Source organism: Bubalus kerabau, chromosome 3, assembly GCF_029407905.1.
Source record: "Bubalus kerabau isolate K-KA32 ecotype Philippines breed swamp buffalo chromosome 3, PCC_UOA_SB_1v2, whole genome shotgun sequence".
Taxonomy (NCBI): Eukaryota; Metazoa; Chordata; class Mammalia; order Artiodactyla; family Bovidae; genus Bubalus; species Bubalus kerabau.
The window spans coordinates 158,506,062-158,529,593 of NC_073626.1; the positions used below are offsets into that span (position 1 = coordinate 158,506,062).

A 23,532-nucleotide genomic window follows, 5' to 3' on the forward strand; every position below is an offset into this window, starting at 1 on the left:
TCTTGCCTGGGAAATCCCAGGGACAGAGGAGCCTGGCGGGCTATAGAACATGGGGTCACAAAGAGTCAGATAGGACTCAGGGACTAAACAACAACAACAGTTTCAATCATGGACAATTGGCATCTTGCAGGCAGATAATAAAGAACAGATGCTTCTTACTTTGTTTCACCCATTTGCTATTATGTTATCAGTACCACCAGCATTTTCATTAGAGTAGCTTTGTAGAACATTTTAAGCTTTAACTCTAGAATAATAGCTTACATCTATTAGCTTACATCACTTCCTATGTTCCAGGTGATAGGCTAAGTGCTTTACATGATCTGATTTAATCCTAAAAGTAAGTCTCTGGGATAGACTCAATTTTTCCATTTTATAAAGGAGGAAGCCAAAATAGGAAGAAAGTAATGTACTTCAATACAAATGCAAAGATCAAAGTGCAGAATGACATGTTCAGCCTGTTACCTTTTATAGAAAAAAGAACAAGGGTTAAATATGTTTTTACTTACATAGGTGGCACTAGTGGTAAAGAATCTGCATGCCAATGTAGGAGACAGAAGAGACGCAGGTTCGTCTGCATCTGGGTTAGATCCCTGGGTGGGGGAGAACCCCTGGAGGAGAGCATGGCAACTCACTCCAGTATTCTTGCCTGGAGAATCCCATGGACAGAGGAGCCTGGTGGACTACAGTCCATGGGGTTGCAGAGTCAGACACGACTGAATATACCCAGAAATATATGCACTAATGTGATGACCAATATTGACTGTTGGGCAGGGAGGCTAAAAGCCAGAGGTGCAAGCAGAGGCAGATTCAAGTCTTGGAGGCACTGAAACTCATACAGTTTGGTCAGGAGAGCTTTTAAAGAAAAAATAATGTAAAATGAATAGAGAATCTGGTACCTAACAGGGTCTTAGAAGAGACCCATGCAAAGAGGTACCTGAAGCTGAAACTCATGTAACTTCATGTTAAATCTGCTTCCAGCTGGAAAAAAATAGTTCACTGTATGTGCTCTTACATGTGCATAGAATTTGAATCATGTGAATGTATTGCCTATTCAAAAAATATATTGCTTTTAATTAATATTTTAAAATACTATCTCTCCAACGGATAGCATGAAACAGGACTTCTAAATTGTTCAAAAAGCAAATCACTGTTTTCATTTGTTGACAAGCAGAGAAGGAGGTTCCTGTAGTAAGCTAGAGAGGACGCTGAGAAGGAATTCTGAAGTCTCCTGTTTAAATGGAAACAGGGTATCAGAAGGTTGGAAATTTACCCCCATCATTTGAAAATACAGACTCTGGGCCTGAATCTAAAACTTACCGGATATCACTTAATGTGATACTTACCGGACTACACACCACTTGCTGCACAAGTAGGGTTAAGGAGAAAGTCCCTACTCTTTCAGTAGCTTACAAGAGCAAAATAAAAACTCAAATCATAATGAGCTGATTGCTCAGAGAAAGGTTGATTTCCTGGAAACAGGGGCTGTAGGACCAAGGAGGTGAGTGGACTGGACGCTAATGCTCTTTCCCAAATGGATCTGATGGCCCGTGGTTTGCTATTAGTGCAGCCAGGAGAAGGAGGTCCTTTACTGTAAACTACCTAGAAAGCATTCGTTCTCTTAACCGCTCAATTAGGATAATTTACCCTCGTGATATATGGGACTGTTCCTGCTCTGTGATTTAGTCTGAGCATGCCTCTTTCTAATGCAGATGGAAATAGGTCTGTTTGCAGCAGATGGCCAACCTGCATCCTCACCACCCTAATGCCTCACCCTGCAGCTTGCAGCCTGGCTCTGCGGAAGGGATTGATTGCAAGCCCCCAGGTCAGCAGGAACATAAAACGCTAGCAGCTCCCTCCATCTCTCTCTCTCTCTCCCACAGACAGAAAAAAACTGCACTTGCAGAGAATTTGGAATGGACACTAAGGAGAATCGTCTGACAGGTAAAAAATGTGAAATACTGGAGTCAGGGTAGGAAGGAGAGGTGTGTTTCCCAGATCCAGAGGAATCCCACAATTTGGATGGTTATTTACATGCTGTCTTAGTTAGGGTGGCGGCAGCATGCAGCCCTCAAGGCCACTTAAATTGAACCCTACTTTTGAAATTCCTTATTGATTGAAAGACCTTTTGTTTGTGTGATGTTTCATTTGAATCAGGAGTGGATCCTCTTTCTTTTTCTATTGAAGGGAGGGAAGGCAATTAACAGCTGCAGAAGTAGAAATCAAACCAATATGAGCGCGAAGGGACTTCCCTGGTGGTCCGGTGGATAAGACTCTGTGCTCCCAATGCAGAGGGCTTGGGTTCAATCCCAGGCCAGGGAACTAGATCCCACATGCTGCAACTAAAGGTCCCACGTGCTGAAACTAAGACCTGGCAGAACAGAGCCAAATAAATAAATATTACTTTAAAGCAAGCAGGGAAAAGCTGCTGCTGCTAAATTGCTTCAGTCCTGTCCGACTCTGTGTGACCCCATAGACGGTAGCCCACCAGGCTCCCCCGTCCCTGGGATTCTCCAGGCAAGAGCACTGGAGTGGGCTGCCATTTCCTTCTGCAATGCATGAAAGTAAGAAGTGAAAGTGAAGTCGCTCAGTCGTGTCTGACTCTTAGTGACCCCATGGACTGCAGCCCACCAGGCTCCTCCATCCATGGGATTTTCTAGGCAAGAGTACTGGAGTGGGGTGCCATTGCCTTCTCTGAGGGAAAAGCTAGAGAAGGGAAATATAAATTGTTAGGCTCACAGTCTTTGGCAACTGAAAACCAGGAGAAATTCATGACATACAACAAACTACTAAAAATGTTTTATTCCCATGATGTGGGCAGGCTGGATATAGGGTTAGAGAAACAGAGGTGGTAAAAGGGAAGAATAAAAAGGTAATAAATGTAATACTGTACAATACAAAAAAGAAAGAAATAGTAAGAGACAAAGCATAAACAGATAAAAATGAAAGTCGCTCAGTCACATCCAGCTCTTTGCGACCCCATGGACTATACAATCTATGGAATTCTCCAGGCCAGAACACTGGGGTGGGTAGCTGCTCCCTTCTCTTGGGAATCTTCCCAACCCAGGGATCAAACCCAGGTCTTCCGCATTGCAGGTGGATTCTTTACCAGCTGAGCCACCAGGAAGAAAGAAGAGTCCAGACAGAGTGATGGAACAGTAATACAGGCTGGGATCATGGACTATTATTTGCCCCCTGGTGGCCTTCAGGGATATTGCACCAAGCCAATGACTCCTAATCCAAAAGACTCTGATCCTGGCAAAGACTGAGGACAAGAAGAGAAGGTGGCGACTGAGGATAAGATGGTTGGATGGCATCACTGACTCAATGGACATGAGTTTGCACAAATTCAGGAAGACAGTGAAGGACAGGGAAACCCGGAGTGCTGCAGACCATGGGATCCCAAAGAGTAGGACATGACTCAGCAATTGAACAACAAAACAAAACACAAATTGGGTGCTACCACCTGGGCAATTTCCCATGGGGTGGATAATCTACTGTGTATCAAACATAGAATACTGAGCCAAGTCTGAAGATTCTTCCCTTGTTGTAGCACCTACGGAGCAGCAACCTGGATAAGAAGTAGGAGGCAGAACATCTGAGGTCAAGTTTGGGCTCCAATGTTATCTGTATCCTCAAACAAGCTACTTATCTCCTCTTTGCCTCCACATTCCTTTAATCATCATGAAAGAACAGAATTTTCCCAATTCATATTTCTGTAAAGAAGCTCCCTAGTATACAGAAAAACAAAGCAATGTGTAAGAAAGTTCTGTTTATTTCCCCAGCTTTCTAAGCAACTTCAGGTCCATTGCCACCAGTGGGAGGTGAGCAATGGGTCTCTCTTTGCATGCTGTGTACTGGCCTCAGACAGGCTCCCTGAGAAGGGGATGTGGTGCTGGAGTCTTCCTCCACCATCTTTCTAACATGACCGTCTCGCCAGGCCACCATGCTCTCTGGTCTGGACTCCTTCCTACATGGCTTCCCAAAAGGCCTTCCTGTTGGCACTCTCCCCTTACTCCAGGGATATCTCCACTGAGCAGCAAGAGCAATCTTCCTAAGACACAAAATCACACTATTCCAGGGTGAATCCTTCCAGTGGGTCCCCATGGCTCCCTAAACAAAATCCAAACATTCATGCAGGATCCTGGCATTACCTGCCCTACAGGCCTCTCCGGCCCCCCTGGGTGTCCCCTGCCTTCCCTCCCACTGTCCTGCAGCCACACTTGCCTTCTTTTAGCTCCACAGACACGCCCAGCTCTTTCTTGTCTGGGTCCCTTGGGCTCAGGACCCTCCTCCCTCCAATATTTTCATGACTGCCTCCCCTCATCCTCTGCTCTCAGCTTCAATGCCTCCCTTTGAGGAGGCCTTTCCTGACCACTGTGAACTAGTTCCTTCCATCTTTCCTTGGGCCCTCCGTTTAGGTTTTTCAAAGACTTATTATTTAGTTTGTTTCCTTTTCGTCTGTATGTGTCTGCCTCCCCAACCAGACTGTAAGTTTTAAGAAGAAAGGGTGACATCTCTGGGTTTTTATTGACTGTGGCAACCCCAGGGCCTTTGCACAGCATATGTATGGATCATAGCAGGTCCTTGAATTGTTGCTAAATGAATATATGAATGGATGGATGCATAAAACGGAGTTTGTGATTTTGGAGAAACAAAAAAGTAAAATTTCATAGGTTTAAGAAAACTGGAGCAGGATATTGGTTGGGGGGTGCTTTTGGCAAAGTCGTTGCAACAGAAATGTGCCAGGTTTGAGGGAGAGGCTTGTGAATTAATCACAGCCACTAAGACCCAAGTGTGTTGCTCAGTCGTGTCCGACTCTTTGCAGCCCCACCGACTGCAGCCTGTCAGGTTCCACTGTCCATGATGTTTTCCAGGCAAGAATAATAATTTCTCATCTTTATGAGAAATTAAGATGCTTGGAGAACATTCACACCTAACTGTGGAATCCACAGAGTAGAAATGATACTGAGTTTCTGTCTTTATACATTTAGAGCTTTGGCAGGGCAGGGAGATGGGGGGTGCGGATGAGAGGAGGGAGAAAAACTCAACTGTCAGACTCAAAGCAATTAAGTCCATCAGAATGGAACAACTGCTAAGGAAGGTGAATTTCTTGGCTTATAAACCTTCACATGGCTCCTCTGTGCTTTGGATATGCAAATACCTTCACTGACTGGCAGCACTCGAGGTGGGAACAGCCTTCTATCTACCCAAAGTCTTGCATCTGCTCCCAAATCTTATCACAGTGCTCTAGGTGTAATTAACTTGAGTGATGGCAAGCCCTTGAGGTGCCTGTCAAAAATTCCCTTCCCAAAGGACTGTCACTAGGGGATCAGAAACAGGGAAGGGGGAAGCCCAGTGCCTCCATCACTAGCGTGTAAGCTCCAGGGAAAGGGCTGCAGTAGGTACCCAGACATACTGCTAAGCAAGGACAAGCATGCAACAGCTACTTGTGTGTTTAACTAGTGTCAGAAAAAGTCCTGCGCTGGGACTGATGTTCCACCAGCCCAGCCTCTGCCTGGTCCTTGCTGTCAGGCACAGCTAAATCCTCTGGGTGTGTTTTTACAATACACAAAGGTGCTGTCTGAACCTGCAGCTGGTCTGGCCTCTGTCTTCTCATTTGTAAAACCGGATTTAAAATTCCACGTCGTCAATGTATTTGTGAATCGTGTATCTACACTATTGATGCATATTGGTTCACTGCTAACAGATACAAAAGGGGTGGACTGTTTTCATGGTTTGTCAGATAAGATACAGGACCCTCAGTTAAATTAAAATTTCAGATACATAATAGCTTTTTAATAAAAGCATGTCTCATGAACTATTGGGGACAAATATTTGGGACATTTGCTAAATCTGACAATTTTAGCTATTTGTCTTCTATCCTCCAAATAATGTAACCTTTTGGAGGAACAGGAAGTGGATCTTATCGCTGGAATCCCTTATAAGTGCATCTGTCAGATTTTTGGATTTCACAGACTAAATATTATTGGGTATTTTTGAAAGGGAAACTACTTTTAATTTTGCTAAATGAAGACATTTATGACATTCTTCACTTTCCTAAAGAAAAACCAGTTAATCTTTTAAAAACTATTGTGCTGGCCAAAAAGTTCACTCGGGTTTTCCCACACTATCCTGAATGAACTATTGGCCAACCCAAAACAAAATGAGCCTTTGAGCCATTTTATGTAATTTTATGTAATTATATAAATCATTAAAAAATAACTTTACAAGCTACTTATCACATTTTCCTTTTGTTTGTGTGCATGTAAGGCAACCAGGCAATGTTTCACACCAGCCGACACCGCCCAGCTGACCGCTGTTTGGGAGTTTCAGCTGTGTGGTGTTTATCTGATGGCCTTGAACAATGTTTGTTTACTTTTCTTTTTTTCTTTTTTTTTGCTGTAGCTGCGAGGAAGCTGAGTCAATCCGGAGCTCGGCTTCTACAACTACTCTCACCTCTCCCTCTAATCTTTGTCTCCCATGTTTTCCTCCAGGACTTTAAAATCTCTTCAGTGAATGAATTTTTTACTATAAGTTGCCTGAAGAACTTTGGAAGTACAGAAATTTAAACAAAGAAGCCTTGCATGTAATAGTACTTAATCAGTGGTGCTGTTGACAAAGCAGATGTGGTGTTTGATTAGTTTACTTTCTGAAAACAATTTTTTTAAACTGAATTCTTAGTCTAATTTCCTATTCTTAGAATTTTAGAATGTTTGCGCTAGAACAATAAGCACATCTTTTAGTTAATCTAGACTTCCCGAATTAGGATTTGATCCCATGAATCTATAGGAATATTAGAACCCAAGCTCTGCTGGTCCCCATGCCTGCTTAGCCCACATCAAAGGGCAATATGTCATTTTACAAGTAAGCCAACTGCCAAGGGCAGGGACTGTTGTATGAATGGGTGGCAGACGTGGGTGGAGTGCCCAGCACCCAGCTTTTTAGCAAATTAACTGACTCTGTTGGGGGACAGAAAGGGCAGGGACAGATGTTCATTCATTTTTGCTCACACTACATAGTAGGAAATGGCTTCTGGGTATAAGTAATGAAAGGCCTAAGAAGATATTTGAAGGCAGGAGAAGGAGACAACAGAGAATGAGATGGTTGGATGGCATCACCAACTTGATGGACATGAGTTTGAGCAAGACCAGAAGTTGGTGATGGACTGGAAAGCCTGGTGTGCTGCAGTCCATGGGGTTGCAAAGAGTCAGACACAACTGAGTGACTGAACCGAAGAAGATGTATCTCAAATAATAGCAATGTCTCTCTCCCATCTGTTCTGAGATTTCACAGTTCCCTAAGTGCTTCTCCTGTATTTTCTCAATTTGATCCTTACCACAAGAAGATTTAGAAAGGTGGTACTGTTTTCTTACTGTAACTTTACAGATGAGGAAATAGAGGTAGGGTCACTGTGTTGACTTGGCCAATGAAAGGGGTGGAGCTGAGGTTTGAACACTATGCTTAACTTCACTCAAGGCCTGTAAGACAGGCCAATGCCTTTGTCATTAAAAAAAAACCTGGTTCACTGTTTCAAAAGTCACACAAGTTCTATACGATTATTATAAGAAAATTGAAGTAATTCAGGAAATTCTACATTAAAAAGTAGACTAGTGTACCCCATCCTCCCTTGGCTGTGAACTGAGTTTACACACACTGATAGGTAAGGATTTTTTTTTTTAATGGACCAAAATGTATGCATTGATGTGCTTTGTTTTCCTGAACAATACATCTTGGTCGTTTTTCCAGATCTTTAAATAATGATATACCTGTTTGTTTTTAAATGTGCCATGTTTGGAAACAGAATAGCAATATTGATGATAGGGGAATATTGTATTTACCAACAATATTGAACAGTGGAGTTGATTATGGAATGGAAATGGGGCTCACACTGGTGCTCAGAAATGGGGTAAACCGGCTCTGATAGTGTCAGGTTACTATTTTTCTCTCAAGTGGGCTCCAGAGTCAGAACCACAAATAGGCTAATAAGGCTTTGAAAAAGTTATCCAGTAGCCGTTCATTTTCCTATCTGTAAAAGGGGGATACAAATACTGTGTGTTCCTTAACATTGTAGTGAGGATTAAATGAGACAGTTCAGAATAAATGCTCAACACAACGACTGAAGATGAAAAGGATGATTATGACAATGACAGTGATGACAACGCTAATTCTCTTTTGGTTCAAGGTCAGGTGGGCGTTGGAACAGCAGGTGATGCTTAAATTGCAAAGTTATCAATATCAGGAACCGGTCCTCCAGGGCTACCAAATCCGACTGCCCGTCTCTCCATAATACTATGAGATTAGCCACAGATTCAGGATCTTTGACTTGTCAAATGAAATTCTTGTGTTATGATGATGTTGTACACTTTGCACAGCTCATACTGCTTCCTTCCTGGGTGCTACTAAAAATAAGGAAGAGCATGGAAAAACAAAAACAAAAACCCCACAACTCTGACAGTTCTTCACAGCAAGACTTCAGTTTTGGAAACCTCAACAACTCTGGTTTAATGATCCGGAGTTTGGTGAAACCTTTCAGGGAACTGTTTTTCAGTTGCTCAGTCGTGTCCAACTCTCTGGGACCCCATGGACTGAAGCATGCCAGGCTTCCCTGTCCTTCACCGTCTCCCAGAGCTTGCTCAAACTCCTGTCCATCCAGAGCTTGCTCAAACTCCTGTCCATCCAGAGCTTGCTCAAACTCCTGTCCATCCAGTCGGTGATGCCATCCAACCATCTCATCCTCTGTCGTCTCCTTCTCCTCCTGCCTTCAATCTTTCCCAGCATCAGGGTCTTTTCTAATGAGTCGGCTCTTTCCATCAGGTGGCCAAAGGATTAGAGCTTCAGCTTCATCATCAGGAAATGGAAGGACTACAATTCCCAGGGTGGACTATTTCCACCCCGCCCATGACGTTGCGTCTCTCCTAATTCTCACCAGGTTCCAAGCTCAAACTACAAATCCCAGAAGGCTCTGCAGCACCGCTCCGGCCTCCCGCCTCCTGAACTCTCACTTTTTAAAGCGAAATTCGGACTGCTTTGCCCACTGGGAAATGTAGTTCCTCGATGACCGACACTGCCACTAACACTACCTCTCAGGCCAGGGAACTGAAATAAAGCGAGCGAACTGGCAAGCACTCGAGTACCTGCGCCTAACCGGTCACCGGAAGAGCAACTTGGCTCAGGAGGGCTCTGGAGACGCGCCTGGGTTCGGGGTCTGGCGAGAATGAAGCTCGCGGTCTAGGTCTCACCAGCCGAGAAGGTAAACTGGGAGGAAGGCGGCGGAGAAGGACGAGACCAAATACCAGCCTGGAGCAGGGAGTGGCCAACGGAAAGGGTGAATCCAAGTGGAGATGATAGGGGTGGGAATGGTGCTTCCGTCCTGCCAAGTCTGGGGGGAGATGCGCGCCCCCAAAATAGGGTGGAACCCAGGTCCTAACAAAAAGAAGAGGGGCTTCCGTGTAGTGGGGTGGCTTTATGGTTTGGGGCTGATCAATGGGACCTCACCCCACGGCCTCGTCTCCCCTGGCTAGTGGAGACTGCGCACCAGGCCTTGGGCCTGGAGAATTTGGGGTCGCGGCAAAGCCTGGATGGAAAGTTTAGGCAGGAGTGTTTTGCCAAGGGAACCTGAGAACTTGAGCGGAGCCCCGGGAACAAAGCCTTTCTCTAACCCCTTCCTTACTGTTGGCGGTTGGGGGAAGTAGGAGGTCTCTGGGGACAGATGTTTGGGTGTTCTGGTCAAAGACAGTCGCAGGAGGAAGGAAACCTTTTTAACCCCAGGCTCTTCTCAGAGTACCCCACCCGTACCCCCTTGTCATCACTGTAAACATTCCGTGGCACATTGAGAACCGACTCTATTCTGAATCAAGCCAGAGAAGTTAGTGTAGAGCCTGGGCCTAGAATGCTGTAAAAGTGGCTCAGCTCTTGGAAAAAGGACCTAAGTAAATTAATTGGGGGATAAAATCAGGCTTGGGATACAGTATGTATAAGATCCTGCTGTGCTGTGCTTCAGTTGTGTCCTACTCTTTGTGAACCCATGGGCTGTAGCCCACCAGGCTCCTCTGTCCGTGGGATTCTCCAGGCAAGAATACCTGCATATCTTACTGCTCTTGCTTTGGCAGGTGGGTTCTTTACCACTCTTCCAGGGGATCTTCCCAACTCAGGGATTGAACCCAAGTCTCTTGCATTGCAGATGTTGGATTCTTTAACCATCTGAGCCCCCAGGGAAGCCCAGGAATACTGGAGTGGGTTATGTATCCCTTCTCCAGGGCATCTTCCCGGCCCAGGAATAGAACCAGGGTCTCCCTGGTGGCTCAGCTGATGAATCCTCCAGTGACACCAATTTCCTACAACATGTCCTCTGCATCCGCTGCTGTTTCCATCCACGAAACCCAGATGCTCTGGCCTAGCTGTCTCACAGACAGTGGGATGTAACCTAATTACCTCATCACGAACATCTGCTGAAAATCTTGACATACTAATTAACAGAATGTAGTTCTAAGAGATCCACGAGTAGAGTGAGGGGAATAGTCAAGTGGTATTAAATTAGGCCCTTATGTGGCTTTTCAAAGGCATTATTTTACTTCTTCCCAACTCTCTTCTTAATACAAAAAATATCTAGCTTGACTCATTTCCTTAGAGCATCTAGAATCAATGGTTCTCAAGAGAAATGCTGCTGCTGCTGCTACTGCTGCTAAGCTGTTTCAGTCGTGTCCAACTCTGTGCGACCCCATAGACGGCAGCCCACCAGGCTCCGCCATCCCTGGAATTCTCCAGGCAAGAACACTGGAGTGGGCTGCCATTTCCTTCTCCAATGCATGAAAGTCAAAAGTGAAAGGGAAGTCGCTCAGTCGTGTTCGACTCTTCGTGACCCCATGGACTGCAGCCCACCAGGCTCCTCCATCCATGGGATTTTCCGGGCAACAGTACTGGAGTGGGGTGCCATTGCCTTCTCCCTAATCTATGGTAGTCAATCTTTAATCTGTAAATCCTGTCCTGATATGCTATTTGTCTCCAGGATAAAAAAAAATCTTACTAAGATGCTTTAGTTGTAAATAGCAGGCATCGACTTTAGCTGGCTTGAGCACAAAGAAATGGAATTTGGGGGAAGGAGTCCATGGTGTCTCATAGAAACGATGGGAGAACTCAGTTGCCAAACCCAAAGGAGGAAAGTACATGGGACTTTAAAGGCAAGAGTACTGGAGTGGGGTGCCATTGCTAATTTGTAGTAAATTCATCTGTCTCCAAAATACAGAACCTGTATCTAAGGATATGGATAGAAAAAAAGAATTATACTGTACTCTATGAACACTAGCTATACTGTACTCTATGAACACTAGCTGGCTTTCCTGGTGGCTTGTTGTAAATAATCTTGCCTGCCAAAGCAGGAGATGCAAGAGCCACAGGTTTGAACCCTGGGTGGGGAAGATCCCCTGGAGAAGGAAATGGCAACCCACTCCAGTATTCTTGCCTGGGAAATCCCATGGACAGAGGAGCCTGGTGGGCTGTCGTCCGTGGGGTCACAAGAGTTGGATACAATTTAATGACTAAACCACCACCTATGAACAGTGGTTATTGATGGATGATGAGATTACAGATTAATTGTACTCTTTTCTTTACATCTGTATGTAGCATCTGGCTTTGTACAATGAGCATGTATTACTGTTTTCACTTTACTTTTCCAAGAGTCACTTGTTGCTCCTTGGTTGTAGGTTTACCACCTGCAGATTGCCTTGCTAGGAATAATAAAAGGATTCAATTTGAGGGGTGAATTTAGTGTGCAGTCTGTGTGATGTTAATGTTTTTTTCCTTCTTCCAGGTTGGAAAGAGGCTATTTTATAAATGTCACATCATGGTATGTAGTTGTTTTGGTCTATGTCAGTCTAATCCATTATCCTTTCTAGTTTGAAATACTCCCTTCTCTTTATCTGATGGATTTAGGTTGCACTGCGTAACTTGCTTGGGATCTGATAACTAACTCATCTTGGCTGGTGGATGAGAGGGAGAAAAATATTGCAGTTGAAATACCTTTTCAACTTTGGATTTGATTGACCTTGCTATTTGCTTTTTTTATCAGGGTCATGGTTTTTGTCATATGTGTGTGTGTATATGTTTAATTATAAAAGAAATTTTAATATATCCTTTGTTTATACTCCTTGTGCATTTCCTGGGACAAAAGCTTGTTGAAATCAAGGTAAGAAAAAAAAAAATTTAAAAATTAATGTCTATTTCCATGTTGTTTTTCCTTTCTCAGCTTTTGCCAAGTTTCCGATTACAGACTGACATTCCTGCATGAGCATCTCCCCATTAAAATGTCCTTGCCTCTTACAGAGGAGCAGAGGAAAAAAATTGAAGCAAATCGGCAGAAGGCTCTGGCCCGAAGAGCTGAGAAACTATTAGCAGAACAGCATCAGAAACCTGCCCAGTCCAAGCAGGGCCCATCCCAAAACCTCCCCCGAGATCCTTCTAAGTCAGGGAGCCATGGCATCTTTTTCAAACAACAAAATCCCAGCAGTTCATCTCATGGTGACCAGAGACCTCAAAATCCCCACAGTTTTCCTCCCAACACCTCCGAGCAGGTAAAGGGAATGTGGCAGAGGCCAGAAGAGATGCCCACAGCCTGCCCAATATACCGCCCACCAAATCAAGTGACTGTCGCTGGGATCTCCCCGCCCCTGGCAAACAGTCCTCCAGGGGTCCCCAGCCAACAGCTCTGGGGTTGTGAGTTAGGTCAAGGTCATCCTCAGGCTTCACTCGAGACCCAGTCAACACCCTTCGCTAACACAACTCACAAGCCTTTGGCCAAAGTGAAGAATTTTCAGGAGACAGCAGCCTCTTCCTCTGGACAGCCTCCTAGGGATCCTGAATTAGAGGCCAGGACGGCAAGACCCTCCACCTCTGGGCAGAACATTTCAGGGAGTGTGATGCCCAGGACAGAAGGAAGACTGCAACAGAAAGCAGGGACCCCGCTGCACAGAGTGGCAGGCTCCCAGCAGGGAAGGTGTATCCGGAACGGAGAGCGATTCCAGGTGAAGATTGGGTACAGTGAGGCGCTCATCGCAGTGTTTAAGAGTCTACCCAGCAGAAGTTACGGTAATGAGTCTTCCAAATGGTTCTTTCAGATTTTTTTTTTCCCTACTTCTAGAGTCTCTAACAGTTTCTCATAAACATGAAGAAGATGCATTGGCACATTCTGTCCATCCAGTTGTTAGAAAATTTCTATTTTAGTTCATGTTTCCTTTTGTAATAGGCATCCCTTCCAATAGCTGCCACGCCTGGGGGGCTGCCTCGTGGCCCTGTGGAGAATGGATGCATAGTTATTCACAGGCCCATTCCCCTGCTGCCAGGTGCTTTGTGTGCAATGTAGCACTTAAGCCAAACAGCATTTTTTTTTTTTTGATGTGATAAGCAGATGTTATTTCCATTTTAAAGGCGATAGAACTGGCTTGGCCAGGTGAAGTGGCACACTCAGGTTAGTTAATCCAGAAGGGCAGAACCAAAGTGGCTATCCTCAGGTATGTTTGCTGTCTGCCCTCTCCGGGGATTTTGTACCTCAGTAGGGGCTTTACAGTCAACTGTCTTGAACTTAGCACGCATGCGTGCATTCATTCATTCACTCATTCAACAAGCCTTTATTGAATGTCCAAGTACTGCTCATGCCAAGTCTTTGGCCTTATTGTGGGCAAACTGGGTACTTCTGTTTCGTTTCAGATCCTGCCACCAAGACGTGGAACTTCAGCATGACTGACTATGGTCCCCTAAGTAAGTAGGTGTGTAGTGCCCCCTCTTGCAGGGAGAAGCTGCTCTTGAGGAGTTCCTTAGAAGTAGCAGATGTAGTCTAGCTGGTGGTTCACATGGCTTTTGGGGTACCATCCCAATGTTCCTCTTCTCACCATGGCCAGCCTAGTGAGGCAGGTCCTTGGGAGGACATCACTGATCATATTAACAAAAGCAAGCACTTATCAGAACCTGCTACATGCAAGGCTGTTCTAAGCCCCTTATATATTTGCTAACTCTTTTATTCCTTAAAACAACCATTTTACAGATGGCAAAACTGAGGTCCAGAGAGGCTCTGTAACTAACATAGGCTCACACACAACCAATAGGTTGTGCAACTGGAATTCAAACCCAGCCCATCTGACTTCAGAGGGCCTATTCCCACCAGATTGTGGGCTCCAGCCATGCCAGGCAACTGTGCAGGCCCTGCTGCCAGGAAGAGTAACAGTTCAGCAACAACACAAACCCGAGGGCACAGAGAAGGGGCATTGCCCTGGCTGGTGCCAGGCTGTGCCACATCTGTTGGTGGTCAGGGCTCCCAGGTGCACCACTCCTGTCTTTTGTGATCTTGTTGACTATCCCGCACCAAGGTTTTGTCGCCTTCTGAAGCCTGGAGCCTGCACCTGGTCAGTGTCAGCCCCGTTCTGCTCCTCCTCCTCGCTGGCCGTGTCAGTGCCCTCTCTCTCCCCACCCAGTTCAAAAAGGGGAAAGCAGAGGATCCACGGGGAGGTTACTCCTCTGCAGATTTGGGGCATGGGGTAGAATTCTCTAGAATCACTAGTATAGTTTCTGGAAGTGATGAGACAGCCCCTGCAGAACTTCCTGTGTTGTGTTGTGTGTGTGTGGTTTTGTTTTTTTTTGCCTCCTCCACTTGAAATGTACACCATTAGGTTTGGGAGAGCTCATGTCTACCATTATTTTATTTCTTTTATTATTTTATCTATTTATTTATTTACTTTTGGCTACTTAGGGTGTTCTCTAGTTGCGGTATGCAGGCTTCTCATGGAAGTGGCTTCTTCTGTTGCAGAGCACAGGCTCTAGGGTGAGTGGCCTTCAGTACTTGTGGCATGTGGATTCTGTACTTGTGGCTCCCGGACTCTAGAGCACAGGCTCAGGAGTTGAGGCGCACGGGCTTAGTTGCTCTGCAGCGTATGGGATCTTCCCAGATCAGGGGTCGCCTATATTGGCGGTCGGATTCAAAACCACTGAGCCACCAGGGAAGCCCTTACCATTATTTTAATCCATTTATTGCGTGTTAGGAAGAGGAGAGACAGTGCTCTGAGTTAACACTGCAGGTCTTGATACATGGTGTTGCATTGTTGCATATTAAACCAGTGATTTCCAACGTTAGGAAATCTTTTTCATGTCCTGTTTTTTTTTTTTCTTTTTTATACTTTTATATATGTATAAAAAAGTAACCTATAGAGACTGATTAAAGTCTCTGTTTTGTTTGATTTGTCATCTTTTTACTCCTGCTCTCTCTGTCCATAATGCATGGGACTCAGATGATGTCTGCTTTTGCAAATTCATTTAGGTTTTCTGTGCAGTATGATTATTTCTGGTAATGCTCCACATATTTTTTTTTTTAAAACTTTGTTGGGCACAAAATTCTCAGTGTAGCTTTCAGGTGAATTTTGCTGAACAGGAACTGTTTCGCTCCCCTGTATCCTTGTCAGTGTTTTGCACGCACAGTCTGATTCTACCAAAGTGTATCTTGAAAACCCTTGCAGCAGTCATGAATTTGTGCCTCTATCCTTCTCTCTTCATTTTCAGATGGCTCATGTTTGCTGTGTCATCTTAGTAGATTACACTTTTCATTAGTATAATTTATGAAGACTGTCAGTCTTTCTGTTATTTGATTGGGTTCACCTCTGAACTTTGACTTTTTAACTCTACCACACACTCTTTGAACCCTACCAAAAACTCTTTGTAGGCCGTGTGGAAAGTATATCAATGGGCAAGAGAAGAAAAACCAGCCCCCTCATCTGCCCCCCATCTGTCCCCACTCACTATTAGCATTTTAGTTTTGTTCCTTCCAGCCTTTTTGCCTGTGCATTAAAATATACAATGTTTTATATATTTAATATAATTTGTATCTTGACTTTTTCACTTAGTGTTCCTGCATAAAGCATTTTTATTAATTTTTTATTTATGTATTTATTTTGGGTTGCACTGGGTCTTCATTGCTTTGTGCGGTTTGCATGAGCTTTCTCTGGTTGCAGCAAACAGGAGTTACTCTTAGTTGCAGTACGCAGGTTTCTCACTGTTTTGGCTTCTCTTGTTGCGGAGCACAGGCTGTAGGATATAGGCTTCAGTGGTAGCAGCAGCAGGCTTAGTAGTTACGGCGCACGGGCTTAGTTGCTCGGAGACATGTGGGATCTTCCTGGACCTGGGATCAAACCCATGTCCTCTAAATGGGCAGGCGGATTCTTACCCACTGTGCAACCAGGGAAGTTCTAAAGCATTTTTATTTTAACAGTGCATGTTAAACAGTTCATTCTAAATGATGAAAATGTACATGTCTGTTATTGAACCGCTTTGGCCTCCTAAAGATGATTTAATATTGTTTTTTGTACCTTTGTGTTTTCCAAAATTTCTTCCAAAAAAAATTAATGGCTATATATGGAAGATTAATTAATTAATTAATGGAAGCCTATATAACCTTCCATTGTAAGAATGTGTCATAAATTGGGTAAATCATGTTCTTTTGGTTTAATATTAATTTGCTTCCAGTTTCCCTAGTATCAAAGCTGTAAGGAACACCTTGGTCTATAAATTTTTGTGTTTTCAATTTATGTTAGTTGAGACAGACTTCCTAAAGGTTGAAGCATTATTATGACTTTTTATAGCTCTTGCTCTGTGTTGCAAGATTGTTTTCCAAGATTTTCAGATATCTATTTTTTCTAATTCTGCAAGTTTAATAAGTAAAAATTGGCTTTTTATTACTCTGATTATTTGCAGAGTTGCATGTTTCTCAAATGTCTATTGGTCATTTTTCCCCCCCTTTGAGTTGGTTACCTAACGTATCTTAGTGGTTTCAGTATTTTTTTTAAGTATGAGCTCTGTTCATATTTCTTGCAGATGTCTTTATTCAGTAGTTTTGCCTTTCATTTCAGTTTGAATTTTTTGACTGTTTAGTTTTATGTCATCAAATCTATTAATCTATAAAATGCCTCAGTAATAGAGAAAATAAGGCTCAAAACTGCATTTGTGGCCTGACAGTCCTGTGTCTTCTTCCTTGTCCTCCCAGTGAGGGACAGAGCAGTGACCTGGGAACAGGGTTAAGGGGCTGATTTCAGGTATGTTGATTTCCTTCAGTGGCTTCTCTGACATAGCTGCAGGAATTATCTAATAAGTTTACTCATCCTGGTGAGACCCCTCTTCTCCCTGTTCATTTCTGAATTCTAAGTTTTAAATTGGAAAACCTAAAGAATAGAAGAGTTATATTCAGGTAATCCTGAGATCTCTGAACCTCCAGTTAAAGCTCAGCTGCTCACCTTCCCCATCTAACCACACCTCTTGTCTCCTGCCTGCCTAGGAAACCTCCTTGTCACCCTGCTTCTGCCTCCTCTCCTATCTGCCTGAGCATGCCAGGGCCTTAAAAGTTACCAGGTCATCACCTCTGTCCTTTTCTTCTTCGCAGTGAAAGCAGCCCAGCGCCTCCCGGGGATCACCCTGCAGCCTTTGGAAGGGGCCGAGGGCCACGTGGAGTCACCCTCCACCAGCAGTGGCATTATAGCCAAGACAGGCCTTCCTGCAGCTCCCTCCCTGGCCTTTGTCAAAGGGCAGTGCGTGCTCATCTCCCGGGCCCGCTTCGAGGCAGACATCGGCTATTCAGAAGACCTGATTGCGCTGTTTAAACAGATGGATTCCAGAAAATACGGCAAGTAGTTGGCCTCTGCCTAATTCCCAGAAGGCACAGTGGCCCATGATCTCAGAGCAAGGTGTTCCCGTCTCTTTAAATATTCATAAGTGACTTTCTTGGCAAAGCCTTCCTAACCTGCTCCTCTTCCTGTGGAAAGGTGTTCCTTAAATTGTTACCGATAGTTGAGCACGTAGTGGGGTGTGCTTTGTCCTTAAAGGCCTCTCAAGGAGAAGACTCCTTCCCTGGTCACCTGGGCAGTGTCTGCTTGGTAGAAGCAGGTAAGTTCCTGCTGTAACCACTTAAACCCATTTAGTTTTATTTTGTCCTTAGGAGAGCTTGAAATATAGGTGTTTTCCATAAAAATAATTGCCTTTGCATAGACTCAGTTCAGTTCAGTCGCTCAGTCATGTCTGACTCTTTGCATAGGCTAAGCCAGTGGTTTTCAAGCTTGAGCCCGCCTCCCAACCACCTAGCTGCTGCTGCTGCTGCTGCTAAGTCGCTTCAGTCGTGTCCGACTCTGTGCGACCCCATAGACAGCAGCTCAGCAGGCTCCCCTGTCCCTGGGATTCTCCAGGCAAGAACACTGGAGTGGGTTGCCATTTCCTTCTCCAATGCATGAAAGTGAAAAGTGAAAGTGAAGTCGCTCAGTCGTGTCCGACTCTTCGCGACCCCATGGACTGCAGCCAACCAGGCTCCTCTGTCCATGGGATTTTCCAGACAAGAGTACTGGAGTGGGGTGCCATTGCCTTCTCCTCCCAACCACCTAGAGCAGTGGGTAAATCACAGAGTGGCCGGTCCAACCCCCAGAGTAAATGTTGATGCCTGGGTTCCCACCAAGAGCTACTGATTTAATTGGCTTGAGGTGGGGCCCTGGATATTGGCGTTTAAAAAAAAAATCTTCAGGTGAGTCTAATAATCAGCTAGGCTTGAAATCCACCAAAGCAGAGCAGTTTTGCTTGATGTTTTTTTGTGAGGTTCTTCAAAAGCTGCCACATCAGAATAAGGAGCAGAATTCTGAACTTCTGGGTTTCATTCTTAGCTTGGGCCTTGTTGCTTTGCAAAACAGTGTAGCTTTTGTATTCCCATTCTTGAAATGGTTTTAGCTTTTTTTAAGGCAGGTTAGAAGGGCTTCCCAGGTGGCGCTAATGGTAAAGAACACACTTGTCAATGCAGGAAACATGAGAGACTCGGGTTCAGTCTCTGAGTTGGCAGGATCCCCTGGAGGAAGAAGTGGCAGCCCACTCCAGTATTCTTGCCTGGAGAATCCCCATGGACAGAAGAGACTGTGGCCTATGGTTCATAGGGTTGCAATGAGTCGGACACGACTGAAGCGACTTAGCACAGCACACACAGGCAGGTAGAAAGCAAACCTTTAAACCTCTTGCCTTTGAGACATTATGCTCAGGCAGCATTGTGGATGCAGCCTCTGTGGAGTGGCTTGCTTAGCGAGCCTTCCTCGAGGTTGGGGATCCTTCAGGAGAGGGTTATGCTGGCTGCTGCCTTGTTATCCTTTAGATGGATAGAGTTTTGACTGGTGACACCCGGCTGGGGAGTAGGGTTTAGGTGTGATGCACAGGGCCCAGCCCAAGTCCAAAGAGTGTTGTCCCCCCGTCCCCTGGACCCCTTAGGTCTTCGACCTCTGCTTGGGGTGGCCCTCAAAAGGCAAGTACTGATGACCTGTGACTTCTGATAAGTGTGGCCTTTGAAATCACACTCCTGACATGATCTGCTGTTTGTGGAGGAATGAGAACAGCAAAAATATTCACGCCCAAACCCTGCCCAGACCCACTAGATGTTAAAACACCATGATTGGATTTTTTTTCACCATAGCAGTTATTCACGGGCCTTTCCATTTGCTGCCCTGCCGCCGTCAGGATCCAGCTGTTGTCAGAAAGGGCCTCCTGCACTATTCCACATCAGGAGTGGGCTGTCTGCTTTGGGTCTTTCTGTCACATTACACCTGGGCCACCTTGCTTCTCTCCTGACGTGGACTTGGTGTCCGTGATGCCTTTTCCCTAACCACCTTGCTTCCTCAGTAACCAGACAGAGAAGAATTCTCTTGTACTACCCAGAAAGCATTTACTGAGTTGCAGCTTACTTGATTTTCTCAAAAGGTAGATTGGTAGGAAAACCGGAAGTAACGAGTCAGTGCTGGGTAGGGAAATGCTCACCCTTCTTAGTTAATAACGTGTGTAGATGATGCTATGTTCCGCTAATCAGAAGAGGGCATCATCATCACAATAATAAGTTATCATTGTTTACCTTTTTTTGAGTGCATTGTTTGCCAGACCACTTTTATAAGCATTTTACATTTAAATTTTATGTAATCCTTACAAGAAGCCTACGAAGCAGGGCTCTAGGATCCTCCTTTGGCAGATGGTGGGAACAGAGGCACAGAGAAGTTATGTAACTTGCCCAAAGTCACACAGCCAGGAAGTGGCAGACCTGGGATTTGACCACTCCGACCACATGTAGCTTGTTTGCCATGCACAAAATAAGGCTACTAATAATGGTGCCCAGCTTATAGCACATTGAAGAGCCAAGGACATGGTCATATAAGTTTCTTGGCTTAAAGTAAGCACTGAATAAGCACAAGCTATAGTATTATCCCAGCCTTGGAGATTGAGGGCATTTCTCACCTGCTAGGCCATCCCTGGTCCTCTGTCCATGTAACTGCCTTTGTCCCCACCCTTAGCAGCCCAGTGCCATCTCCACGGCTGCTTGTCTTTCCTCCCTGAATTCTGTGAAAGCCTCGATGAAAGGTGTTGTCAGTCTATCCCGGCTGCCCAGCGCAAGGTCAGCACAAGGTGCCCACCACCCGAGCTTCCTGGGGTTTTGTGAAACCAGGGGATGAATCAGTAAGTGTGGTGACCTTGCAGGAGGGCACGGTGTCACGTTTGCCTGTTTGTCTCTTGTTATTGCAGATGTCAAGACCCGGAAGTGGAGCTTTCTCCTGGAAGAATACAGTAAACTCAGTGAGCTGCCCACCTTGCTTGTTTATATCATGCTGTTGTTAAGCCTTAATCACATGCCTCGGATTTAATGTAGTTTTTTTTTTGAAGATTGATTTCTTTACTTTTGACTCTACCGGGTCTCCACTGTTGCACATGGGCTTGTCTGTAGCTGTGGTGAGGGACCATTCTTTAGCTGCCGTGTGCGGGCTTCTCTTGTTGTGGAGCACAGGCTCTAGAGCAAGGTCTCAGGAGTTGTGGCACGTGGGTTCAGTTGCCCCGATGCATGTGGGGTCTTCCCAGACCAGGGATTGTGTCCCCTGCATTGGCAAGCAGACCCCTAATCACTCCACCAGCAGGGAAGCCCCAATATAACTTATTTTAGAAGAATCACCTCCTTCCTCCCCTCCGCTGTGATAACATGGCACGCTTGAGTACAGGACTGGGAAAGGCGAAGATGCTCTCAGCCACGCCCCTGCGCTCCGTGGTAGTGGCTCTCTGACAGCTCAGGGAAATGCAGGGCCACATGTTCCATCAGGCTGCGGCGGTGCTAGTCAGATACTCGAGGCCTGTGCACCCTCCCACCCATCACAGAAGAACGAGAAGTGAGCGTTCGTGGGCTTTGGGAATCAGAGGCAAGCTAGGATTGCTGAGGTTAGATGGAAGCTACTTTAGATCCCCTGTAAGAGCAGGCTCTTCACTTACTGCTAGAACCAGATGGTCTGTGGAAGCAGCTGAGCCATAGTGGTAACGGGCTTCATGATGGGCTGAGTTCTGCCAGAGGCAGAAGCCAAGGCCAGGGCACATCGGTGTTTAGTACATGCTTTGGAGCCTGACCAAGGGAAGGGCTATGTGTACAGACACAACTATGAGAAGAAGTCAGTTTGGGCTTATCATTTTGCTTCTCTGTGTTCTGCTTGGGTGGGGGCAATGAATGAATTCCAGTATGCCTGAGGAAGGGGTGGGGTGGGGTGATGTGGTCATATCTTGGCCTGTCCTGGAATGCTTGTCTGTCACCCATCTTCCAGACTTCAAATCCTGCAGTGGGTGTGCAGCTGGCACAGCACAGGTTCCCCCTGCTTGACCCCTGAGAACTTTCTGGTCCCAGGGATGGTACCTGTCAGGCCGGGAGAGACATTCTCCAGCGCAGTGGAGGTGGGGAGGTGTCCACCAGGCTAGGGGTGTAAGGAAGAGGTCTCTTCCCTCTGTGTCCTTCTTATGTGATTTACTGTGTGACATCAGGTAGGTAGCTCAATATTCTGGATTGCGTTTGGCCCTTCAGTTAAAAAAAAAGGGGGAGGGAAGGTATTTAATCCATATCTATCCTCTGACAGAAATTAAATATGAGGGAAGAGCATTTGATTCCTTGAGGGAAAACTTGCTGCAAATTTGGGGTTCAGTTTGAATATGATGACTTACTTATTTAGTGTCAGCAGCCACTAGCTGAGGCAAAAAGGGTGGCTGACATTTATCTGAGACTCCTTAGCTGCAACTGTTTGGAGATTGTGGCATGAGCAAATTATTTGGCCGAAGCTGAATTTTTGATGAGCAGTCAAAGTGAGTTTTTCTCTCTCAGCCCTTTGTCTTTCAGCCACAGAAAGACATGTAAATATGTGAGCTATGAAGCCTTTGACTTTTATGGAACAACAAAAAGCAGGACATTTACAGCATTAGCAGACGAATGTAATGTTGAAAAACCATGGCTTGCAGCTCACGTAGCGTTATATAATGGTTCCAAGTCTTGTGGGCCATGGACTCATTGAAATATATGATGAAACAATGGAGTCTTCACTGGGAAAAATAATACAGAATGGCCATGTGTAAGGTTTTGGTTTTTTGTTTTTTTTTTTTAATTTATTTTGTTTATTTATTTTTGGCTGCCTTGGGTTTTAGTTGCAGCGCTCGGGGTCCGCATTGCCTCTCTAGTTGCAGTGCTCAGGCCTTGTTGCTCTGCAACATGTGGAATCTTCCTTCCCTGACCAAGGATCAGACCCTCGTCCCCTGTATTGGAAGGCAGGTTTGTAACCACTGGACCACCAGAGAAGTCCCCACATGTAAAGATTTTGTTTTTTATATTACTAATCCCATGGACCTTGATTTAAGAATTCTAGAGTTAGGACTGCTTTTTTTGCATTCACTATAATGATGGGCTTCCTAGGTGGCGCTAGTGGTTAAGAACCCACCTGGTAATGCAGGAGATGTAAGAGACACAGATTTGATCCCTAGATTGGGAAAGTTCCCTGGAGGAGGGCATGACAGCCCACTCTAGTACTCTTGCCTGGAGAATCCCATGGACAGAGAAGCCTGGTGGGCTACAGTCCATAGGGTTGCAAAGAGTCGGACACAACTGCAGGGGTGATAATGGTTCACAGAATATAACAGAGGTGCAACAGTGACCCCGAGTGCTGATTTTCCACGTCTGGTTGTTGTTGTTCAGTCGCTGAGTTACGTCCGACTCTTTGCGACCCCAGACTGCGGCATGCCAGGCTTCCTTGTCCTTCACCATCTTCTGGAGCTTGCTCAAATTCATGTCCATTGCATTGGTGACACCATCCAACTGTCTCTTCCTCTGTTGACCCCATCTTCTGCCTTCAATCTTTCCCAGCATCAGGGTCTTTTCTAATGAGTCAGTTCTTCCCATCAGGTGGCCAGAGTACTGGAGCTTCAGCTTCCGCATCAGTCCTTCTAATGAATATTCAGGATTGAATTCCTTTAGGATTGATTGGTTTGATCTCCTTGCAGTCCAACGGATTCTCAAAAGTCTTCAACACCACAGTTCAAAAGCATCAATTCTTTGGCATTCAGCCTTCTTTATAGTCCAACTCTCACGTCCATGCATGACTACTGGAAAAACCATAGCCTTGACTAGATGGATCTTTCTTGGCAAAGTAATGTCTCTGCTTTTTAATATGCTGTCTAGGTTGGTCATAACTTTTCTTCCAAGGAGTAGGC

General features: G+C 45.2%; 1 protein-coding gene across 2 annotated transcripts in view; it reads left to right on the forward strand.

The window, feature by feature from the left end:
- Positions 1-9,006: 9,006 nt before the first annotated feature.
- The window catches only part of SMARCAL1 (SWI/SNF related, matrix associated, actin dependent regulator of chromatin, subfamily a like 1), a 53,165-nt gene continuing 38,639 nt past the window's right edge, over positions 9,007-23,532 (forward strand). The window contains exons 1-6 of one of the 2 annotated variants that reach the window (XM_055573417.1): positions 9,007-9,325; positions 11,807-11,842; positions 12,242-13,080; positions 13,699-13,749; positions 17,408-17,647; positions 20,554-20,604. In XM_055573417.1, the coding sequence (XP_055429392.1) occupies positions 12,300-13,080; positions 13,699-13,749; positions 17,408-17,647; positions 20,554-20,604 (1,123 nt within the window). In that variant the 5' untranslated portion in view covers positions 9,007-9,325; positions 11,807-11,842; positions 12,242-12,299. The remainder of the gene's footprint in view (positions 9,326-11,806; positions 11,843-12,241; positions 13,081-13,698; positions 13,750-17,407; positions 17,648-20,553; positions 20,605-23,532) is intronic. The other variant, XM_055573416.1, reaches the window with a different exon arrangement.